The sequence below is a fragment of the Sitodiplosis mosellana genome, unplaced genomic scaffold (assembly GCF_009176505.1).
Source record: "Sitodiplosis mosellana isolate CC-2019 unplaced genomic scaffold, AAFC_SMos_1.0 Smas_scaffold_4, whole genome shotgun sequence".
In the NCBI taxonomy this organism is placed as follows: domain Eukaryota; kingdom Metazoa; phylum Arthropoda; class Insecta; order Diptera; family Cecidomyiidae; genus Sitodiplosis; species Sitodiplosis mosellana.
This window is the reverse complement of record NW_022595247.1, coordinates 1,234,072-1,253,900: the sequence shown is the minus strand read 5'-3', so window position 1 is coordinate 1,253,900 and position 19,829 is coordinate 1,234,072. Positions and strand designations below refer to the sequence as shown.

The window sequence follows — 19,829 nt, the reverse complement described above, 5'->3', positions numbered from 1 at the left end:
AAAAAGCACATGTCATATGTCTTGAAGTCTAATTTTATTCAGTTCACATTTCTTCAATTGTAAGACAAAAATAAATGCAAGAGACTGGAATTCAGATTCAAGTTTGAATTACAACAAATTTTGGTGTAGCTTTGTAAACGCATATTAAACAGTCTTTGAATTTGGAAAAGTGCGTCAAAGTATTTTTTCTGGATGGATTCCATCTAAGTTTTGCTACTTCTTTTTCATTTTGTTTTTGATAAAAATTGCGTCTTGTTAAAATGTACGTCACAAATCCTATTGGTTGAAAAAGTGATGCATTTGTAAATAAGTTCTTTCTGAATTGACTGGATGGCAAATTTGAAAGGCAAGTATGTCATTTGTACGGTAGTGTAATTCCTGTGCGCTAGTTTACATTCGAGTTAGCTCCTGTAGCTCTTGGCCATTCTCTTCGATCGACGCATTTTTGCTGTAACAAATAATACAAAGCCATTATGAGTTCGTTCTATTTTTAAGTCAACCGAGACAAAAACGATGAATTCCAACTGAATAAATAGAGTCTATTGTGTGTACCTTCGATTGCGATATCTCATGATGACAAGAAAAATGACGGCGTTGAACACCAACAAGCCCACCATTATAAGCGTTGGAATTACAATATTGAACATTGTATCACTCTCAACCATTTTCACGTTTTTTTTTCGCCCGCAGAAAAATCTAAATTACAAACGATTCAATGAAATGTTGGGTATGTAAGTAAAAATCTAATTCACGTTACTAAATCGAAGAGAAGTTCACTTTTGATGCGTCTCTATACAATACTGTGTCAGTGCTGTTATCACGCTATTGATTAGAAATATCTTTATTTGAACAAGCAGTTTTCACAGCTCTCAAACTAATGGGCGCGTTTTGATTCGTGTTTTTTTTTGTTTAGTATTGAAATTTAAATCGTATTTGAATCAAGTGACAACACAAAGTACATGAAATGAATCAACGAAAATTAAACTGATATGTATTGCGAACAAACAAAGAACATTCCGATCAGAATCCAAAAGTCTGCTCTTAATGGAACGGTTATTAAACTTAAGAATTTCTTTTCACTTACTTTTCACACACTAAATCAAATGCCGACTCTATGCAAGAGTGCAGAAGTCACCGATTGATACCCTTTAATTTATTTTTAATTGAATACGAACAAAACTGTGAATGAACTATACGGCGGAGTATGTTTGGAGGTTGTCGCCTAATGCACAATACACAAAGCATGTGCCATACACATCGACGGCTGCGTGTGTGAGTTTGTGACTGTGTTTGTGCGCATCGCATCGAAGGAAGTGTCAAAACGACGCTCATATGGAACTGTACTGATAGTGTGAACGAGACGAATATGTGAATGAAATTCGCGTCGTTTCTCTCTACGGTCTGACTCGTAGTTGTGTGTAATGTTTACAGACCTTAATGTCAGTCGCAATAGTTGTCGTTTCTCTTCCAACTACATTTTTCGGATAAATTGAACTTGCTACTTTTATTCGATCCATTTTTCTGATGGAATTTTTTGTTTTCGAAGAAAATGGCAAATCTTCATAACGAAACTCTCAAGTGAAACAATTCGTGAAATTACATTGGATTGAGATAATTAATATTCTGAAGTTGAGAAGTAGCAGACTTACCTTTCGACCAAGGATTTCTTTGAACGACCAAGAATTTCAACGAACGAAACTCATTTTTCTCACAAAATGTACCTCTAGCTGCATCAGAACTGCAATTGTTCCAAGAAATTACTCGAGTTTCTCTAAGAAGATCAAAGTATTTTCCACAAATCCAGTAAAAAACTCAAGAATAACAGAAATTTATTTAAATTTTAGTTGTATTTTATTGAATTTCTTTCTGTTATAATTGATCATTACTCAAATATGGTTTTATTTGTCGAAAATTTGGTAAATATATCAATAAAATCAGTACAATTCAAAATGAAATGCAATAAAATTGATTGACCTCAAAATGAATAAATGACAAAGCACTTGGTTAACTGTTATATTTTGTACAAAAATATGTTTAAAGTAAATATTAAATGAGTATAATTTACTAAAAAATAAAATCTAAATTAAATGCTGACGAGTTCAATACGAATACAAATAAGAACAAACAAAATCAGAGTCGATGGGAAATAAATTATTATTTAAGCTACGGGGCTATGGCAGTGCCACATCCTTTGGTTAATAAAAAGAATCAATCAGGTTGAAATAAAATTAAACTAAAGTGCTAAACAGAGTTGCTAAATATAAGAATTGCTTTAACCGACACATATTGTCTAATAAAGTGACATGAAATTATTTACACTAGAACATTTTTCAATTTTTTTTACATCTATTTTGGTTCTGCTGCCTTGGACATCAATGGATACATGCAACATTTTTCTTTGGCATAACATTATAATTTCACGTGCAATTTCGAAGCTGTTTTTAAAGATACGACTCAATCATTTTGTTTTTTTTTCGCTGTTGTTGTTATTTTTTTGGGCATTATAATCCCATTTACGCGTCGGAAGATAAAAAATAATCTATTCGCCGCTAACAATTGTCCTGAGTCAAAAAGCCAGATAACAATACATTTTGTTGCTCTATATCAACTGATAAACATTGTTAAAAGCCAAAGCCGAATTGCTCATGTGATGCGTGTCATAATGTTGCAATTACTTTATATCACCTCGTATGTATATATACAGATATTTTCTTTTCAGCAAATATTAACACTTTTTTTCTACTCTGAACAATTATAGTCTGGCGAGTCCTTCTTCTTCTTGCTGATTTTTTCTGAAAGTTCAAAAGTATACAATAATTAGTACTTTTGATTTGAAAAAGTGTTAAATGAATGAAAATGAAGAACAAATATTACCTCTTCTTTCTATATCGCCATATGACCAACAAAATGAGTGCATTGCCAACGAAGAGTCCGACCATGATTAAAAGTGGAATTAAAATATCGAAAAGTGGATCGGCCTGGTCGGGTTTTGCTCCCGGTCTACTTTGTTTCCATAATTGTGTGACATATGGATCGTCTTTCTTGACTTTCACTGATGCGTGCTCTGCAATGGAAAGGAGTCGTAAATGATTAGAAGTGTGTCGTTATTAAAATCAACCAAAAATAAGGGTTATTTTTATTTAGCACTGTTCAAAACCTATGAATAAAAAAACCAAGTTCAAAAATTGTGTTAAAATTTGTCATCAAAACTCAAAGCGAAAAAATTGAAAAGCCAAACATAAACTCACTTAAAACAAGATATAGAAATTCGGGTAGTGGAAACATTTTCTGAATGTGTGTAAACACATATGAGATTCGAACTAATTTTAATCTCTTTTGTGTGTAATTTGTAACGGGAAAGTTTTTCTTCCTGATTTTAAAATGTAAACAAATAAACAAACGAAAACGTGACAGAACAGAAAAACAGTGCCGATGGTGCCAGTTCAAGTGCTGAAAACAAACTGAATAAATGGATCGGAATAAGCTAATTAGGCCGTCTTATCACTTTGGCTCTAATATCTGTATGCCAATCTACTATTTGCGAACGAGTTTTGTACTAGGCGAAGGAGGGGAGAAGGGATATGTGTCACATTTGTGACTAAACAATTTGAATTATTCAAATGCGAGTTCAAAATTTGTTCACACAGAACAAAAACTGAATCACACGTAACCACTGACCCCATGCTTCTTCTTCTTTTTGCGAGAATAATATATATTTTGATAATTTATTCAAAAGCCAAGATTAATAAAAACGCAACGAATAAAAGAAAAAGCCGATTGTAAGCAAAGAATGAACAAACAAACAAAAAACGTTGGCAAGATCAAGAAACTGCAGCGCTTCATACAATCAACAATATATTTCGATTAGCGAGAGAGAGAGAGAGATACGGTCGCTAACATACCGACACAATTTGGTAGACTATCATGCCATGTATTTCGATCGGTGCAGTACAATGTGCGACTGCTCTGAAACGTGTCAGGGAATATATAGGATGGATCACATAGAAATTTCACCGAATCATCGGTTTTCGACACCAATCGACCGTTGTTCGGTGCAGTTGGAAGAATGCATCCATGTGCTATAATAAAATATGTGGAATAAAAAATTGGACATTTTTTTGTTTTGATTTCGATCAAACAACAGCAATAAATTGGACATGTCTGAACTGAAAAATGTGAAATATTCATGTCTAGAGAATCGGATGAAGTGCAAATAAATGATACAAATAAACACGTTGACACTAACGACATCTACAAGTTCAAAATGAAATGAATGGTGTGTGTAGTTTGTGTCTTCGATGATAAAAATCATCACATGCTCACATGTGCCAGTAGTGCATATGGTGCAGTGAAGTGTGTGTATTTTGTTCGGTTGAATGAAGCTATGAGTGTGGCTTGGGGATTAAATTATGAAATTACCTGTATAATAAATTAATATTCCACGCTTTGGATAGGCCAATGCTGAAGTGGTTCGGATGGCAATCTGCAGAGCAAGAGAGAGAATTACATATCATGGAATAAAAAAATAACATATTTTTTATCAGTTTCAAGTGTTTTTGATGATTTTTCAAGCATATTTTATCATTTTGATTAAAACAAGGGTGCAGAAACCCATGTTTTTTCTGCGAATAAAACAACAAAAAAACCAGTACAACTGTTACCTGCAGTTCGTTTGATTCACTCAATATTTCCAGTGGTTTTACAATTTCCGTACAGTTTTTATACAGCATTATTCTATTCTCAACGTCGACAATTTGAAGGTAGTCTTTGCATACAGGGTCGTCTGCGGAAAAACATACAAAGTAGTTTTTTTTCTACATTTTTTTGCATGGATAAATTTCACAAAATTCTAATCAGAAGTTCTGATTCAAGACTAAAAATGTTCCAAACTATTTAAACCAAAAACTAAACGGACATTCAACTTACATCTCAAATTAACGTCCAGCAACACAAGACGAATGCGTTGGCCACTTGTAACGGTAATTCGCCAGCTGCAATTCGAATTACCTACATAATACTTTGGATAACCGGGCGATGCGATGAATCCTTGTTGCAACAGTGGTTGTCTAATGGCCGTTTTCTGATAGCTTGTGTGTGCTCGGTGATTATTTTTGCGCCAAACTTTTGGTCCTGTCACTTCAACCACATCATCCTCGTAGCTTGCATCGTAATCTTCCTCACTCTCCTCAATGCTCTCCTTCTCTCCGACGTCTGCTCGGTTTGTGTTTATCACAGTGAATTCATTTTCGATGCGTATTTTTGCATTCGATTGACCATTTGTTTGGTTTTCGTTGGGTGCAAAAATATCATTGCTGCCGCTGTCGATGGGTACTGTTTCGAAAATATTCACATTGGGTGGAAGTAATTCATTATTCCATAAATTAACGGTGGTTTGTTGTTGTGTGTGCGTTGCTGCCGTTTCTGATGTTTGCATTGTGGGCACAAGCGATGAGAGGTGCTTATGATTGTGCATTTCATCGTAGCCGAGTGTCGATCGAACATCACGTAACCCATTATTGCTGCTATCGAACACCGTATTTTCGATGATACTTTTTGTGTTATCGGCATGCTCGATGGGATTGATGTGACTCGTATAAACTGTGGGTTCCGTTGATCCAACCGTCGTCGTTGTCGTTTTTGTATGCATCGAATTCTCACTATTTATGATATCCTCGTTCTCCACTTCTTCTTCTTCTTTTTTGAAATAAAATTCGTCAGCAATTTTTTCGATGTCATTAAAATCATCCAAATGTGCTGGCAGCACTTTCATCACACGGAAATCCTGCGAAACGAGAGAGGAATGAAAAAAGAGAAAATGAAAAGTTTGGAAAAAAAAACTGGCATATTTTCTGGGAAATCAACGAGCTAAATTAATGTGTAAACACTACTGTGATATGCGCGAATAATGCCAGGGAAATAGATTAATTGAGTCGAACGAATTTCAATTAAGCATTTTACTCATGCTGCTTGATTCACTCCCATTTCTCGATTACATTTTTGTGTGTACATTTTTTGTTCATGCTCATCAGCACGGATCTTCTTCTCATTACAAAGCAAATAACGTTACGTCATTTGTTTTCTCTCTATGTTGAGGCATTCAACTCAATTACTCAATTGGGAGCATGATGTAATCGGTGGAATGTGCAAAAATTAAGCCATTTTCATCAGACCAAACTGATTCATTTCAGTTTTTCTTACAGCAAACAGAACAAAAGTTCAATAAAATTCAGTTGGATACAAACCTGTGAGTAGACTCCTTTCCGTGGTTTATCGATTTTTTCAGTGACCAATGCTGATTTGCGTCGTTCGTTTTCTATTTCGGATGGTGATGGCTTCAGTATTTTGAGATGATGAAACATTTGTTCGTTTTGAATCAGAGCTTCGGCTATGGGTCCATCGCGATTCTCCTCGCGCAATCCACTCGGTACACGTTCAACGTCATTCTCATTGGGTAACGAACGTTGTTGCGGCATGTCGTCAGGCTCCTCTGGCTCGAGCTCCGGCACTTCGTTCACTACAACCAAATGTTCACCGCAGAATTTATTTAAGCGATAGCCTAAGGAAAAGTAAACACACATTATAACAATATCATTTTCGCATTGGCGCACGCAAAAAGAGCGGTAATTTGGGAACAAATGAATGTGAATTTAATCGCGCAAAAATGTCATTTGGTTGCCCTACAGACAGAAAATACGTCAGACCTTGCTAATTTGCTACTGTAACGAATTAATATGGCGCATCATTCAATTTGCGTGGCGATGAAAAAGAATGAGCAATCGGGCAACAGCAAAAAAGGGTTATAAATTGCTGTACATGGCCAAAAGGACATGTCTCAAAGGGACACAAACAACCGTTTCAATCAAAATATGTAAATAGCAAATGTTGCATAATGTGTGCGAATGAATGTGTCCATCGTTACGGCCGACGCCTAGTTCTTTGCTATTTGCGTTCTCATTTCACACTCGGTATCGATTAAAAAAGAACAGTTTAATGTAAGGTTTCAAATGAGCAAACGTGACAATTGTGTATGGTTGAAAAAGCAGAGTCACAGTGCAAGCAGCATACTAATGAAGTCGCACATAAAAAAATGTCAACAAACAACGCGACGATTCATTTATCAATGCGTCACAACGACCACCCCTATTTCATTTATAAACATTCGGTGAATGTAGGTCAGAGCCAAGACAGACAAATCGGCATTCATATGCCTGTCGTTGCGCTGCGCCGCGCTAACGTTCTCTCTCTCTCTCTCTCTCTCCCTGTATGTGTGTGTGTGTCTCGTTGAGGGAATTTTCCAAATTGTATAATCTATTCTAAGCAGCATGAAATCAAATTGTGCTTTGTCATCGTCACGTATTTTTGCAACAATCTCCGAAATATGAACATTTGTGTCGGCTAAGTCTAGGCTTTGATTCAACCAATCCCAACGCTGGAAAAATATCAAATTGGTGATGGACAAAAATAGAGAGTGAGAGAAGTGATGGTGACAGAAAAAAAGACGCGTTTTAAGCATAAAATTGATTTAGTCGTTTGCCGAGCCTATTGTGTTGTTAGTGAGCTCATCTCACACCCACTACATCTGTTATCGACTTGGTATGTTGCCATGAATACGTCGTTTTCATTCGAAAACTACAACTTCGAAGCGTCTAGCATGTGCCATTTCGAATGCCTTAAATGAAATGTATCTAAATACAATCAGTGTTCGATGAGTTTGCCAAACTAAATGGTACTATTCCGTGTCTATCAATGGTTATTAGCGAGCATGCAATCCAAGGTCAAATGAATGGAATGGAGACGACACATAACATAGATACTAGGTTTTGCGTGAGACGGCTTGTTGCTGTTCTTTCTTCTTTTTGCCACAAACCTCGTTGGAAAATTATGCTCATTTTATTAGAAAAATATCGATTTTGTGCGCTCGCCACAATGACGCGGTGGTGTCGTCGTGACAGGCAACCACTTTCGCTCCTTTGAGACGTGCTATTGTTAGATGAGATTTTCCTTAAAGAGATAAGAGATTTCAAGGTTATTTCGTTAATGCCAACGTAATTCCGGTGCCAGCATTCTGCTTACACCATTGCGGTGTTAGAAAAAACAATACCAAATGAATAAAAAGAAAAACAAAGCCATTCATCCAATTGGTTCAATCTCTTCTCGTTCACATTCAATCTTGGTATGTTTGCCAATTTTTCTTCTCTCTCTCTCGCTGTTTGTCTCTTGCTCGATCAGTACTTATTTTCAATCAGCTTCGACTAAAACAATGTGCTTCGGTGAGATAGTGGCAAAACAGTTGTAGTTCGAAATCAATAATGTATTTCCATTGGGTGCACTGCGGTGTCTGATGAAGACAAACCGTCAATGGTTTATCGATTCATCGCACATATGGCCAAAATTCGTAATTGAATACAGGGATGCAATGAAACGAAAAGCCATGCACGCACTATTCGACTCACTCAACAACTGGTGACGATTGAAAGGGTGCTGTGCTCACATTATTATCGTTCATTTTGTGCGAATACCAAACTCAAAAACTACGAAACAGCACATTAATTTATTTTCTGTTTATGACACTTAATATTGGATCGAGCAAACATTTTCAACCCTCCCACAAAAATCCGGTTCACATCCGTCTGGTATTTAAATAAAATAGCATTTTGAAAGTCATGTTTTTGCGTAAAATGTCGAGTTTTTGTTTGGACAAAAAAAACGCAAAATAAATCGATTCAATGGGATCGGTCACCGTTTTTGGTTATAAATGAGCTTCGTTCGGCACCGAAATTCCAGTGTGTTTTTGAAGTTTTTCTGGATCATTTATTGGGAACAACTAATAAAACACAACAGTAACAGTAACAGTTACATTTTGGGCGATACGATGTCGCAGCAGCAATAGTAGTAGTAGTAGTAGTAACAGTATGAGCCCATACGTATAAATTTCAACGGCAACTAATTACACTTTCATTTACCACGATACGAACGACACAGAGAGACATTTTTTGGCACTCAACAACATTGCGAATGAATGCAAACGGTGTTACGGTCACTGACTGCGTTTCACTTCATTTTGGCAGACACAAATGCAATTACATAAATTAAAGAACGTTCATGAGCAAAAATGGAAGAATGCAGTGAAAGAAGAGCGGTCGAATTTCGGAACTCTCTTTTCTCGTCCGCACGTAACGTACGAATAGCGACCAAACCGAATTAAAACGGTGAGAAACGATTTCGATAATTCAACTAGAATGTAATTGGATTTCGTAATTATTTACACTGTATCCGATTCATGAGTATAATGTTTCACGTGTTCCATCTGCTACTTTTGTTGCTGTTGCTGGGTAGTCACCCAGTGTTGTGCGACAAGTCAGTGGTTCCATGAATTTACGTTGGGTGTTTAACTTGTGGGCCGGACTGTGAGAGAGCATTTGAATTGAATTCATTGAATATTTTTTGTTTTGCGTTTTGCGAATTCGTTGTACGTGAAAATGTGCAGTTTATGATTCTTTTGTTTAGCAAATATTCCACTTATTTCCAGCAAAATATTCCGTCCAAAAATGTATGCGAACGCAAAATATTTTTCAGCAAGGCAGATCGGGAGGGATCCAATGAGATGATATCATTTTCATTATGCTCAATGGAAAACAGTAAACCGATAAATGATGAGTGTGTTCAAATGAGAAATATTAATGCGTTTCCTTCTCGGTGTGGCGTCGTAACGAGCCTTTGCACCGAGGATAGAATTAATGCGAAAGAAGTACGGACCGCAATTATAGACTTTCTCACGTTTTATTTGGCGCTCTCTCTCTCTCTCCCCCTCTCTCTCTCTCTCTTTTCGTCATCCATCTAATAAATGTATCCGAATCGGAGAATATGAACTTGATACGTGGTGTAGTAACACTTGCCCATCGTTGTGTGGTTTGTTATTGTTATTATTTTCTCGTCATAAATAAAGCAGACCATAATGTTTGCCATCAATTAGACGAAAATGCAAAATGAAGCCCACTCGATATATGTTTCATTCTCGTGAAATATTTCTCTGTTAGCCTTTGCACACTGATTGTTATGGACATGATTTCATGCACACACATATGTGACGCACTATTTCGAATTGTTCAACAACTTTCGATGGTAGTTTTTGTGTGTGTATGTTTTGCTTCTGCCACCGTAACGAAGTAATGAAGGCAACCAAATTATTCGTAGGGGTTCGGTCGGCGAGTTGCAGCAATGCGTTTTGCTATCGATTTCCATTGTTCACTCGTTCATATTGCGTTTTCATTTCCTTCGTTTATGCATGGCTACCGAGTGGAAACCTCATCGTTATGTGTGTTGCCGTTGTTCAAGTGTGAGCACTGAATGCACAGTGGCACTGCCAACAATACTCGAAATACATCGCGCTAATATTTACGTTTATATACGTATATTAACACGCACCGAACAAAAGATACTAATCTGTCTGGATGAAATTTTGAATTCAGTGCACACATTGCACATGCTATCCTTTTGTCATAAATCGTCCAACTTTCCAAAGTTGATTGTACACTTTTTTCCGACATTCTTCAGAAAACTTTCCATGCCAGCAATTTTCCTTTAGTTGAACCAAAAATTGCTTCGTCTTGGGAACAAACGGGAGAGACAAAAATTGGATGGAAATTGTTGGTGCATGTCAAAAGATCGTTTGTATTGATTAAAATCACAACGCAAGCACACGTGTTGTATCGACGGTTTCCGAAGTGTGTGCAGACGACCCGAACGAATTTTCGAGATATTTCGAAGCAATTTCATTTTATCGGCGAAAATTTTGTGCAAAAAAGGGCCATTTCAACATACAGAATTTGAGGGTTTCACACACAAACACATCTAGCTGTGTATCAGATATAAAATAAATGGAAATGTATTCAAAATGAAATTGTATCCAGTAAATACATTTTAGCAAGCAACACGCGTGGCATGTTAAAAGACTATATTCAAATGTAGTTTTATTGTCAGAGCAATTGAAAAGCAATTTTCACATATCGATCAAATTGGAATCTTGATTGGCTATATTCACTCGCTTCGCGTATGCGATTCGACATTTCAACGAATCGATATTCAAAATGGGAGACGGAACTAACGGCAATGTGCAGTGCAAATTATAATTTTGTTACAAACGGATATCAATCTCATTTATGGTTAGGCGTTGCGTTCGATAATGATCAATCTGTGCCATAGTGGCTCGAAACTAAGCCGAGAATGGAAATATTTGCAAAGACAAGCCAGACGTCTGATAGTCAGTTAAATTGCCCTTTAAATCAGTGTGCATTTCCTCGGCTATTCGGAATTGTGTTTAAGCCTAGATAATACCATCCACCGTCTGGAGTAAATGCATGAGCGTGAGTAAATGCATTTTCCAAATTTATGCGCCTAGAAATGGTGTGCATTCTTCATTTGGTCGGAAATGCATCGCATTCATGCAATAGCAAAGCCGCTTTCTTTTTTCCATCGGATGCTATGCAGTCTGCGTGCAGTAAACGCCATGGCGATTGACCCAAATGCACACAAAATGCTAAAACGGAATTGTACAGCTGGGATACTTGACGATGAGCTGTTAAAACTGTTCGTTTCGTTGGTTTTTTTTCCACTTCTTTGTTGGTCGAGCACATTTCCGAGAGCTAAGTGCCGCCTAAACGGCTTTTTAAATATCTCCTCCTCGCACATGTGACAAAAATACATACACACACATACACAGTGAGCCAAAATGCAAACGGCAACCCTCGAAACCAAGTGAAAAACAAACACAAAAACTCGGAACAATGCAGGGATATGAATGAGATACAGTCGGGAATGATAATTTCATAATTTTTGCATCGTCCTACTTTTTGCGCAATGGATTTTTTCTCTCTAACTCCCTGACTCTCTGACTCTCTTCCATTGTTCCACTTTCGTCACGTTCTACATCTCTTTATCTGTCGAATGGCAATGGCAATTGTCTATAGATTCTTTTCCCGTACAAGAAGAGAAAGAGAGAGAGAGAGAGAGATGAGATGAGATGAGATGATGCTGCGGAATTGGCCATTCACCACTGCACTACACACATAAATTTCAAACATGGGATAATTGTATGAATCGCACGTATGGATGCAGTTAGAAACAACAGTTATGGCATGAATAGAACAAAGTCTCTCTCTCTCTCTGTTCATAAAATCCACAAACAGATCCGGAGCCAAAGCAACAGCATCAAAATGAACAGAAAAAAACGACGCTACGACTCCTGTGGGAAAGATATTAACATCATTTTTATGTTTTGTTGTTGCATCATTCGTTTTTTTTCTCTGTTGTTTAATTTTCCAAAATAGAGCGATTCATCCTGGGCTCTAGGACGAGTTTTATTGCGCATTTATCTTATTATTACAATTGATTGCCATTCTGAGCTGCTTCGTAACATTCAACGTACCATTGGTATAATGGAAAAAAGTCCGTAGTTTATAACAAAAAAAATTGCTCTCTTTCTTCCGTTCCGTGATCGCATTTCAATATATAGTCTCTGTACAGTCGATAGGAATTTTCTGACATTAAATCGGTGTTTTTTGTGACTTCACTGTCATTCATTCAATAGAATCCACAATATTGGTAAGGTTTCAAATGCAATCGATAAATCTACATGAAAAAGAAAATGCCGTGATTTTTGTTGATACACTCGACTCTCTGTTTACAGCGGCCACACGTATGCCATATATACAGTACACACGTGTGTTATTGATTTCTTTTTCGCTAGCAACGCTTCTTCGACACTTCGATCGAAACGTGCCTCGATTCATACTTATTTTCGGTTCGCTTCTTCTTCCCTCTTCGGTTTATCTCGAGACAAATTCGTTTTTTTTGTCGTCACCAGTTCATGTCGTAGATGACATAACGGAAATGCGATTAACTGTTCAAGTATGCACATCTGGTGTCTTGGGCACAGGGAATGTGCGATATTCAGCAACAGTAAAATGTTTTGTGCAGCTTTTTTATCAGCGCATATCTGAAGTTTCGCAATTTTGCACATGCCGAAAAATGGATTTTTTCCCTAAATATTTAGAATATGGGTGAATATTTAATAATATTTTGCATTTTGTTGAATTTTCAGTTTGTCGAAGTTTTCATAAATTAGTTTCAGTGGAGCGAATAGTTTTATGGTCGTTACATTCGAAATTTACCCGGATCGTTTTTTACTTTATCACCATTTCTGGATGTAGAACATTTTTGATTGTGTATACGAATGAAATACGCTTCTGACTTCATGCATGAATATTTTCATTTTATTGGAATGTTTTTCTTTCTCGTTAAACACATTTTTAATGGTTCAAGTCTTTTTGAAAATCCTTTCTTCCATAGTTTTTACTCTAGTTTTTTTCTTCTTTCGTTTTTGTGTCGTTTTTTATTTGTCTTTGTCTACAAATCACTTGCCGATCCATTTCGACCTGGAAAATGTAAACAAGGAACTACCTTTCCGGTGCGGCGTGGCGCGGGTCATACAATCAAAAATAAAGCATTTCGAAACACCTGGTAAACACCGGGAATCGCGTGAGAAATACATATTCATAAACGAACACATATTCAGTCGATGAGCTAGCTCTTAACCGACATATATATTTTTTTAACTCATTACTATATTTTTCATAAAATATGATCCCTTTGGGTTTTTTTATTTATTAAAAAAAAAGACCATTTGTTATTCCTTTGGAAATCAAATATCATAGCGATTCTATTATTACACCTTTCCATCGGAATGAGGTTATTGAACTGTAGCACGGCATTCAAATCCTCTCATAGAAAACACAAAAGACAAAAACCAAATCGACTCTTTCTCCGAGTTTGAAATGGGATTTAAACCAGGTTACGACTGCATATGACACACGAAATAATGGCAGAAAAAGAACAAAAGAAACTTCCGATTTGAACGGAGAATTTCGCGATTTCGCCCATTTCATTGTTAGTCTTTGATTACGCATAAGTACATTCCATACGATGAAACTTGTTCAATTTGTGTCGAGAAAAACTTCAATAACCCTTTGACGACCAAAACTGAACGGCTGGGAATTTTGCAATTCTGATTGCAGATTTGTGCTCAGCGACCCCAAAAATATTAACAAAAGTGTTATCAAAAATTAATTTTTTTAATTGCAAATATGAAAAAAATGATGGGACATATGTGTCTTTACTAAATAACTATTTACCTTTATTTTTCTATGAAAAAAACATGTCTCCCATAAGAACTACGTGTAAAATCTTTTCCAATTTTAAAATTTATAGAATTTTTTGTAGAAAAGGCGATTATCCTTAGAAAGTAACAGACACTCCGTACAACATTTCCAATTTTCAGCTTTAAAAGTTGTACCCTTCAAATTATATAGGGTTTGACGGAATTTGAAAAAAAAATTAAGATTTTTCGACTTTGAAGTGTTATATTTGAGCACAGTGATGTAAAATATCCAATATTATGTTACTTTCTGGTAGCTACATTTATTCTCTTTCAAAAGAAACCAATTTTATCGAAATCGGTCTAAAAATGTGGAAATTATTGACGAAAAACAAAATGGGACATATGTGTCCCAAAGGTCGTCAAAGGGATAATAACTTCGATTGCAGGTCTTTTGAACTTTCTCCAGGTAGTTGAATTTTTTGCTTCATTTATGCAAAAAACTGCAACGTACAACAATGTAATATCATTGATATGAAATGCATGTTCCATGCGGATTCACACACAAATTGTGAATCACAATGTGAATTCCAAGGGATGTTTCGATGGCAAAAAGAGCAACTGAAAATTTGTTAGTTTTCGTTTATGGATTTTATCTACACCGTTATTGTGAGGATCTCCATTCGATACTGAAGAAAAAATTGGCTATATTTTTCCATTGAACTCTCGAAGTGGAACATGTGTAAAAGTGGTGTTCGATAATAATATGTTTTCTTTGACCGTAACCAACCAACAACTATCTGGCAACAGCAACAACAGCCATAGGGAAAAGATGAGCAAGAACTAGCTACATATGTTGAACACAGCCACTTTGCCGCTGTTGTTGCAATAGTTGCTCGATAGATGATAGATTGGCTTTCTAACTAAAAAAACTTTTATTCGATGCTTTTAGTTTTGTTTGGTCATAAATTTGGGTCTATTTCTACTCGAAAAATGTGAATGACCGTTGGAAATTGGATTAAAACTTGCTAAAGATATCTTTAGCACATATGTGTTTAATAAAACATTTTTCGTGGTGTTTTTAAATGGAAATTATCTTGGGGTTTATTTATACCAGAGTATAATTTAGAACGCATGTTGCATGTTCATTCCCTAAAAAAAACTAACCAAGTTAATGGTTTTAATTTTAATATCTTAAGTGACCTGCTATTTACGTTACAAATGCGATTCCAAAACTGGACACGTTGATCACATGCAGCGCATGTTCTGACAAGCAATTCAATGAATAAATTGAGTGTTTTTTCCCCGAAAATGTTCAGCTATCGCAGCATACTTCATTAGAAATCCAATTAAAATGCATTTTTGGTGAGCAGTTCTACACAGTTTGTTCCGTTTTATTTGAAAGAACTACGAATTCATGCCGAAAATTCCATGTTATTTCACGAATTTCATATTACTTCATGTTTTGATCGAAAATTTCCGTTTTTCGTTTGCCATTTCAGCAGCTCAACCAAAATTTATTTCGGAAACGAGTTATTAGAACGACCAACAAATGAAATTACAATTCATTCTCGGCTTTTGAATTGCTTATAAATGGATTTGAAGAGAAAGAAAAAATTGGCACCAGGTGTGTAAAACACTGTTATTATTTTGTCAAAAATTCTAAAGACCGAAGGCGGTTTAATTTATACGAATCGAAGATTAGTTGACGCAATTTATATATCAGACAAATGTTTGGCACAACTATTAGATCCTATTTATTAGAATGTTACGACCTGGCAAACGGGAAACTGACTGACACAAGGGTAGATATGATATGAATGGAATGTGATGGGTGAGAAGCATGACGAAAAGTGCACCCGACACGGAAGATTCGCTTGATCGCTTGCTCGCTCGGCGCGCACACACACTGTTAAGTCGTCTTTGTAAAGCCAGGAATTATCAACGTTGTACCAACAGCTGCAAACTATTTTACAAAATGTATGCCTACCGTATTTTTTTTTCAGTCGCGTGCCATCTTTTTGGAAGCACAATCTTAGGCAATAAAACCTCGTCGGGTTTTAGGTGCATTTAAATCGACTGTGTGTAAATAAAATGTGAAACTAAACAAACATAAAGGAGTTCGAAACTAATCGCTTTAACGATAATTAATTAATGGCGATACATTACTTTAAAGTGGTAAATTATCGATAGTAACAGTGGATTTACAGTGGCAACGATGAACGAACGTCGATGCCACACCACACCAAATGTTCGCAACCACGGAAAACCAATTACAAATACTCTGATATTGATCCATATCGCGTCATTAAATGTACCGAGAGACACGACCGAGGTAATATATTGTTTGTGTGTATTCGATTGATTGATTTATTCATTGAACTATACTTACGTTCCATGCAAATGTATTTGATGTGTACGATTCCGTATGGCCACAGCACCGAAAATGGATGATCCTCATTGAACACAAAGCTGCAGTGGTTTTTACCGGAACATCTGAAACGAGGAACAGAAAAAAAGGCAATCAAAATCAATATACCATTCAGACATAATGAGCACAATTGGCTTTTGGACAACCATAAACAATAACCGCATTTAATTTATTGATTTTTGTTAAAAAAGCGAGCGCATAATTGACGACCAACACTGAAACTTTTAAAATAAACGCCAAACCAAATACCGAATCATCTGCAATTCCATGCTTTTTTCCGATGGAATATTGATTTGTATAGCGATTCGGCTCAACGAACTTTTAAGCAATTTGATTGATTCGCCCATTTTGATGTTCTATTGTCTATTGTTTGGATGTTTATTTTTTTCGCTCGCTCTCTGTCGCTGCTACCATGCGCTACTGAATTGAATGGAAAATGCGACGGAAATGATCGATAGCCGAATCACATGGCACTTTTTTGGACGCTACATCGATGCAATTGGAATATCAAAAAGATACCAATTACCAGCAGACGTGAGCACTTTTAAATGAGTTTTGAGCATGTGACACCAGGTATTTTACATTCAATAGCACATGAATATGTCGGGAATTCGTGTGTGTTTTTCTCCCGTTTTTTTTCTGGAGATATATTACCTCATCTCACATCATTGTCAACGATACTGTTTTCCAAATGAACTATACTGTGTTTTTATTGCAGCTAGATTTTTATCAACAAAAATACATTTGTCAAGCGGAATTATTCCGAATTGGAGAACTACCAACGTATTTTTCAAGTTTGATGGCACGAAGTTAATTAAAAGTAAATTAAAATTGCGTTAAAATTGAGTTGAAAATACTACTGAATTTTTGGCATCAAAATTCTCCGACAAATTTCTACTTGAATTGCAGTTTTATTGGCTGGCATTTTCATTGTCATATGTCTCTCGTTGATATCTTCTTTTTCCCTTCATTTTATCATGGGTTTCGAACAATGCTAACTGAATTCTCTTGAAAAACACTCTCAAATTGGCTTCACGGTGCCAAAAGAGTGACAAAAGTGACTGCAAAACAGTCTTTTTTTGGGAGATTATCAACTGTCCTACGAGCAAATAGCTTCGTCACGTCTATCTTTTCCGTCCATTTTCAAAGGGAACATGATTTCTCTCTGCTAATCAAAAGTTTTTAATTGACAAAAGTGTCTTTTCATTAACAGATTTGTGCATGGAGTTTGGCTTAAATAAAACATTCTTTTTATTTTTCAATTTGCTTCCACAGAAAGTTGGATGTAATTTTCAACAACGGGAAAAATATAATTTTTTTTTTTCATCAATAAAATACAAGTCGAAACATTATTTTTGTTCCAAACGAATCCCTCAATGTTTTACTCTAAAAAATGTTTTTTTCTCTTTCCAGAACGACGGTTCATCCCACAAATACGCGTGCATAGTCATCAGTTTAATTGAAATTATTTTGAAATCTACCATATAATTTGTTGCACTACAAATTTGTTTATATGCCCAATGCAACTAATTTATGGGCGAGAAAAAAATGTGGTTTTCAATTTATGGTAATGGTGTTGGAAAGGCGCAAAGAGAAAAAAAAACATTGTTCACGAGCGGTGGTGTCATGTTTGTTAGTACACACTTGTGTGCATATTTAATCATACATTCATTTCATTCGTCAGTGCGCGTAATTGTGTGCGATGGCGCCCGAAAAACTACAAAAATTATTCGGTTCACATTGATCCACCAGTTCCAAATCCGTCCATGGCACGCATTATTACATCATTAGATTTTAATCAGTTATTCAGTGCAACCGCACAAAACCCATTCATTATGTTCACCAAATATGGGTAAATGTCAAGCTCAAAGCCAAACAAAGTCCGTTGAAAAATTCTTTTCTTGGAATAATTATGGTTTTGCGTGTTTTTTTCAGCACATTATTTTTCTACACTCTTAAATCGGAGAGTGTAAACAAAGTGAATGAATGCTCTTCGCGAGATTGACACTCCATTTCATTTGTTCATTTAGTGGCTTGATGAAGGCCAAACTGGCAGTAAATTGTAATGAATGTGAAAAGGCAAATTCATTTGTTTATGATTGTGCAGATGTTGAGAGAAATTTCAGATTTAATTAGTTTGAGAAGCAAACGTGTTTTTCGCCTAAAAAACGGCGGAATTTCTTGATGGAAATGGCCGCGTTTAACAAATGTTCAAATAATTCTTTATTCTTTATGGGCAATGAAAGTGCCGTAAATATATCAGGAAAGGCCACACTTGAAACCATTCAAATAATATACAAAAAGCGAGCCATTCAAGCGTATGGAAAGATTGGAGTTTCCATTTTCTTTTCCGTATCGCTTTTCAATTGATTTTCTTTCTCTCTTTTTCATTCAGGAAAAGGAGTAGATTGGAAAAGTGAAAATGCGGCATTCTCAATCATGGCGGCTACAAATTCAACCGCAGACAGACATAAAATATACATTCACCAACACCATATCGACAGGGAATGATTTTCACTCTACAATCCCCAGAAACCAAAATAAACCGGTCGTTCTGTGCCGTGTAGACAAGACGCCGCGCCGCACCAAAGTCAATGGCGTATTGTTCTGTTTACAAAAGGTTTCCACTGAATCAATTCCATATACAAAATGCACTTGTTTCGATGCTGGTTCGGTTTTGGGATTGGTTTTCCTTATTTTTGCATGTCTCATTCACAAACACACAGTGGTCCTAAACAAACGACAGGTTAGTCTATGTAGGCTTTAATCGATACCCGGATACTATCGTAGTCAATGGGATGAGACAAATAGCGGCGAAGTTCAATTTTGAAAAGCCATGAGATTTAATATGCAAACCTAAAACCAAACATGAGGGGGGAAAATAACATAAATCGATTCATTTGTTTTTTTTTTGTTGTGTCGAAATAAAAATAGTGAAAAAAATGGAAACAACTTTTGCTTGGTGACATCAGGAAGTTTAATTAAACGATTTCAGAGTTTATCGTGCATGTAACCTCATTTTGAAAACTAAAATAATATCGAGAAACGAAGAGTTCGGTCGTCTGTTTTTGAGTTATAGTTTCGATATTGTTCGTGACATTCGTATAGTTTTTTTCAAGCTTTTCTTAATGAGGTCAAAAATATGGCGTTGCATTCGATAAGAGCCGAAATTTAGTATTTGGTTTTTTGAGTGTCTGTTTTTTCTCCGTTATTTTTTTCATTGAATTTGAGTAAAACAACTGTGCT

At 36.1% G+C, this 19,829-nt stretch overlaps 1 protein-coding gene and 1 long non-coding RNA gene across 3 annotated transcripts in view; both read right to left on the bottom strand.

The window, feature by feature from the left end:
• Positions 1-12: 12 nt before the first annotated feature.
• Positions 13-1,269, bottom strand: LOC129566636 (uncharacterized). Its single transcript, XR_008687753.1, has 3 exons — positions 1,085-1,269; positions 553-696; positions 13-448 (listed from the first exon to the last, which is right to left on the bottom strand). It is a non-coding gene; the product is annotated as an uncharacterized LOC129566636 (long non-coding RNA).
• A 559-nt stretch (positions 1,270-1,828) lies between these two features.
• The window catches only part of LOC129566635 (uncharacterized), a 30,051-nt gene continuing 12,050 nt past the window's right edge, over positions 1,829-19,829 (bottom strand). Inside the window, exons 4-11 of one of the 2 annotated variants that reach the window (XM_055442722.1) lie at positions 16,545-16,648; positions 6,243-6,556; positions 4,927-5,782; positions 4,662-4,783; positions 4,420-4,483; positions 3,903-4,079; positions 2,875-3,064; positions 1,829-2,792 (exon numbers count right to left, since the gene is read on the bottom strand). In XM_055442722.1, the coding sequence (XP_055298697.1) occupies positions 2,753-2,792; positions 2,875-3,064; positions 3,903-4,079; positions 4,420-4,483; positions 4,662-4,783; positions 4,927-5,782; positions 6,243-6,556; positions 16,545-16,648 (1,867 nt within the window). In that variant the 3' untranslated portion in view covers positions 1,829-2,752. The remainder of the gene's footprint in view (positions 2,793-2,874; positions 3,065-3,902; positions 4,080-4,419; positions 4,484-4,661; positions 4,784-4,926; positions 5,783-6,242; positions 6,557-16,544; positions 16,649-19,829) is intronic. The other variant, XM_055442723.1, reaches the window with a different exon arrangement.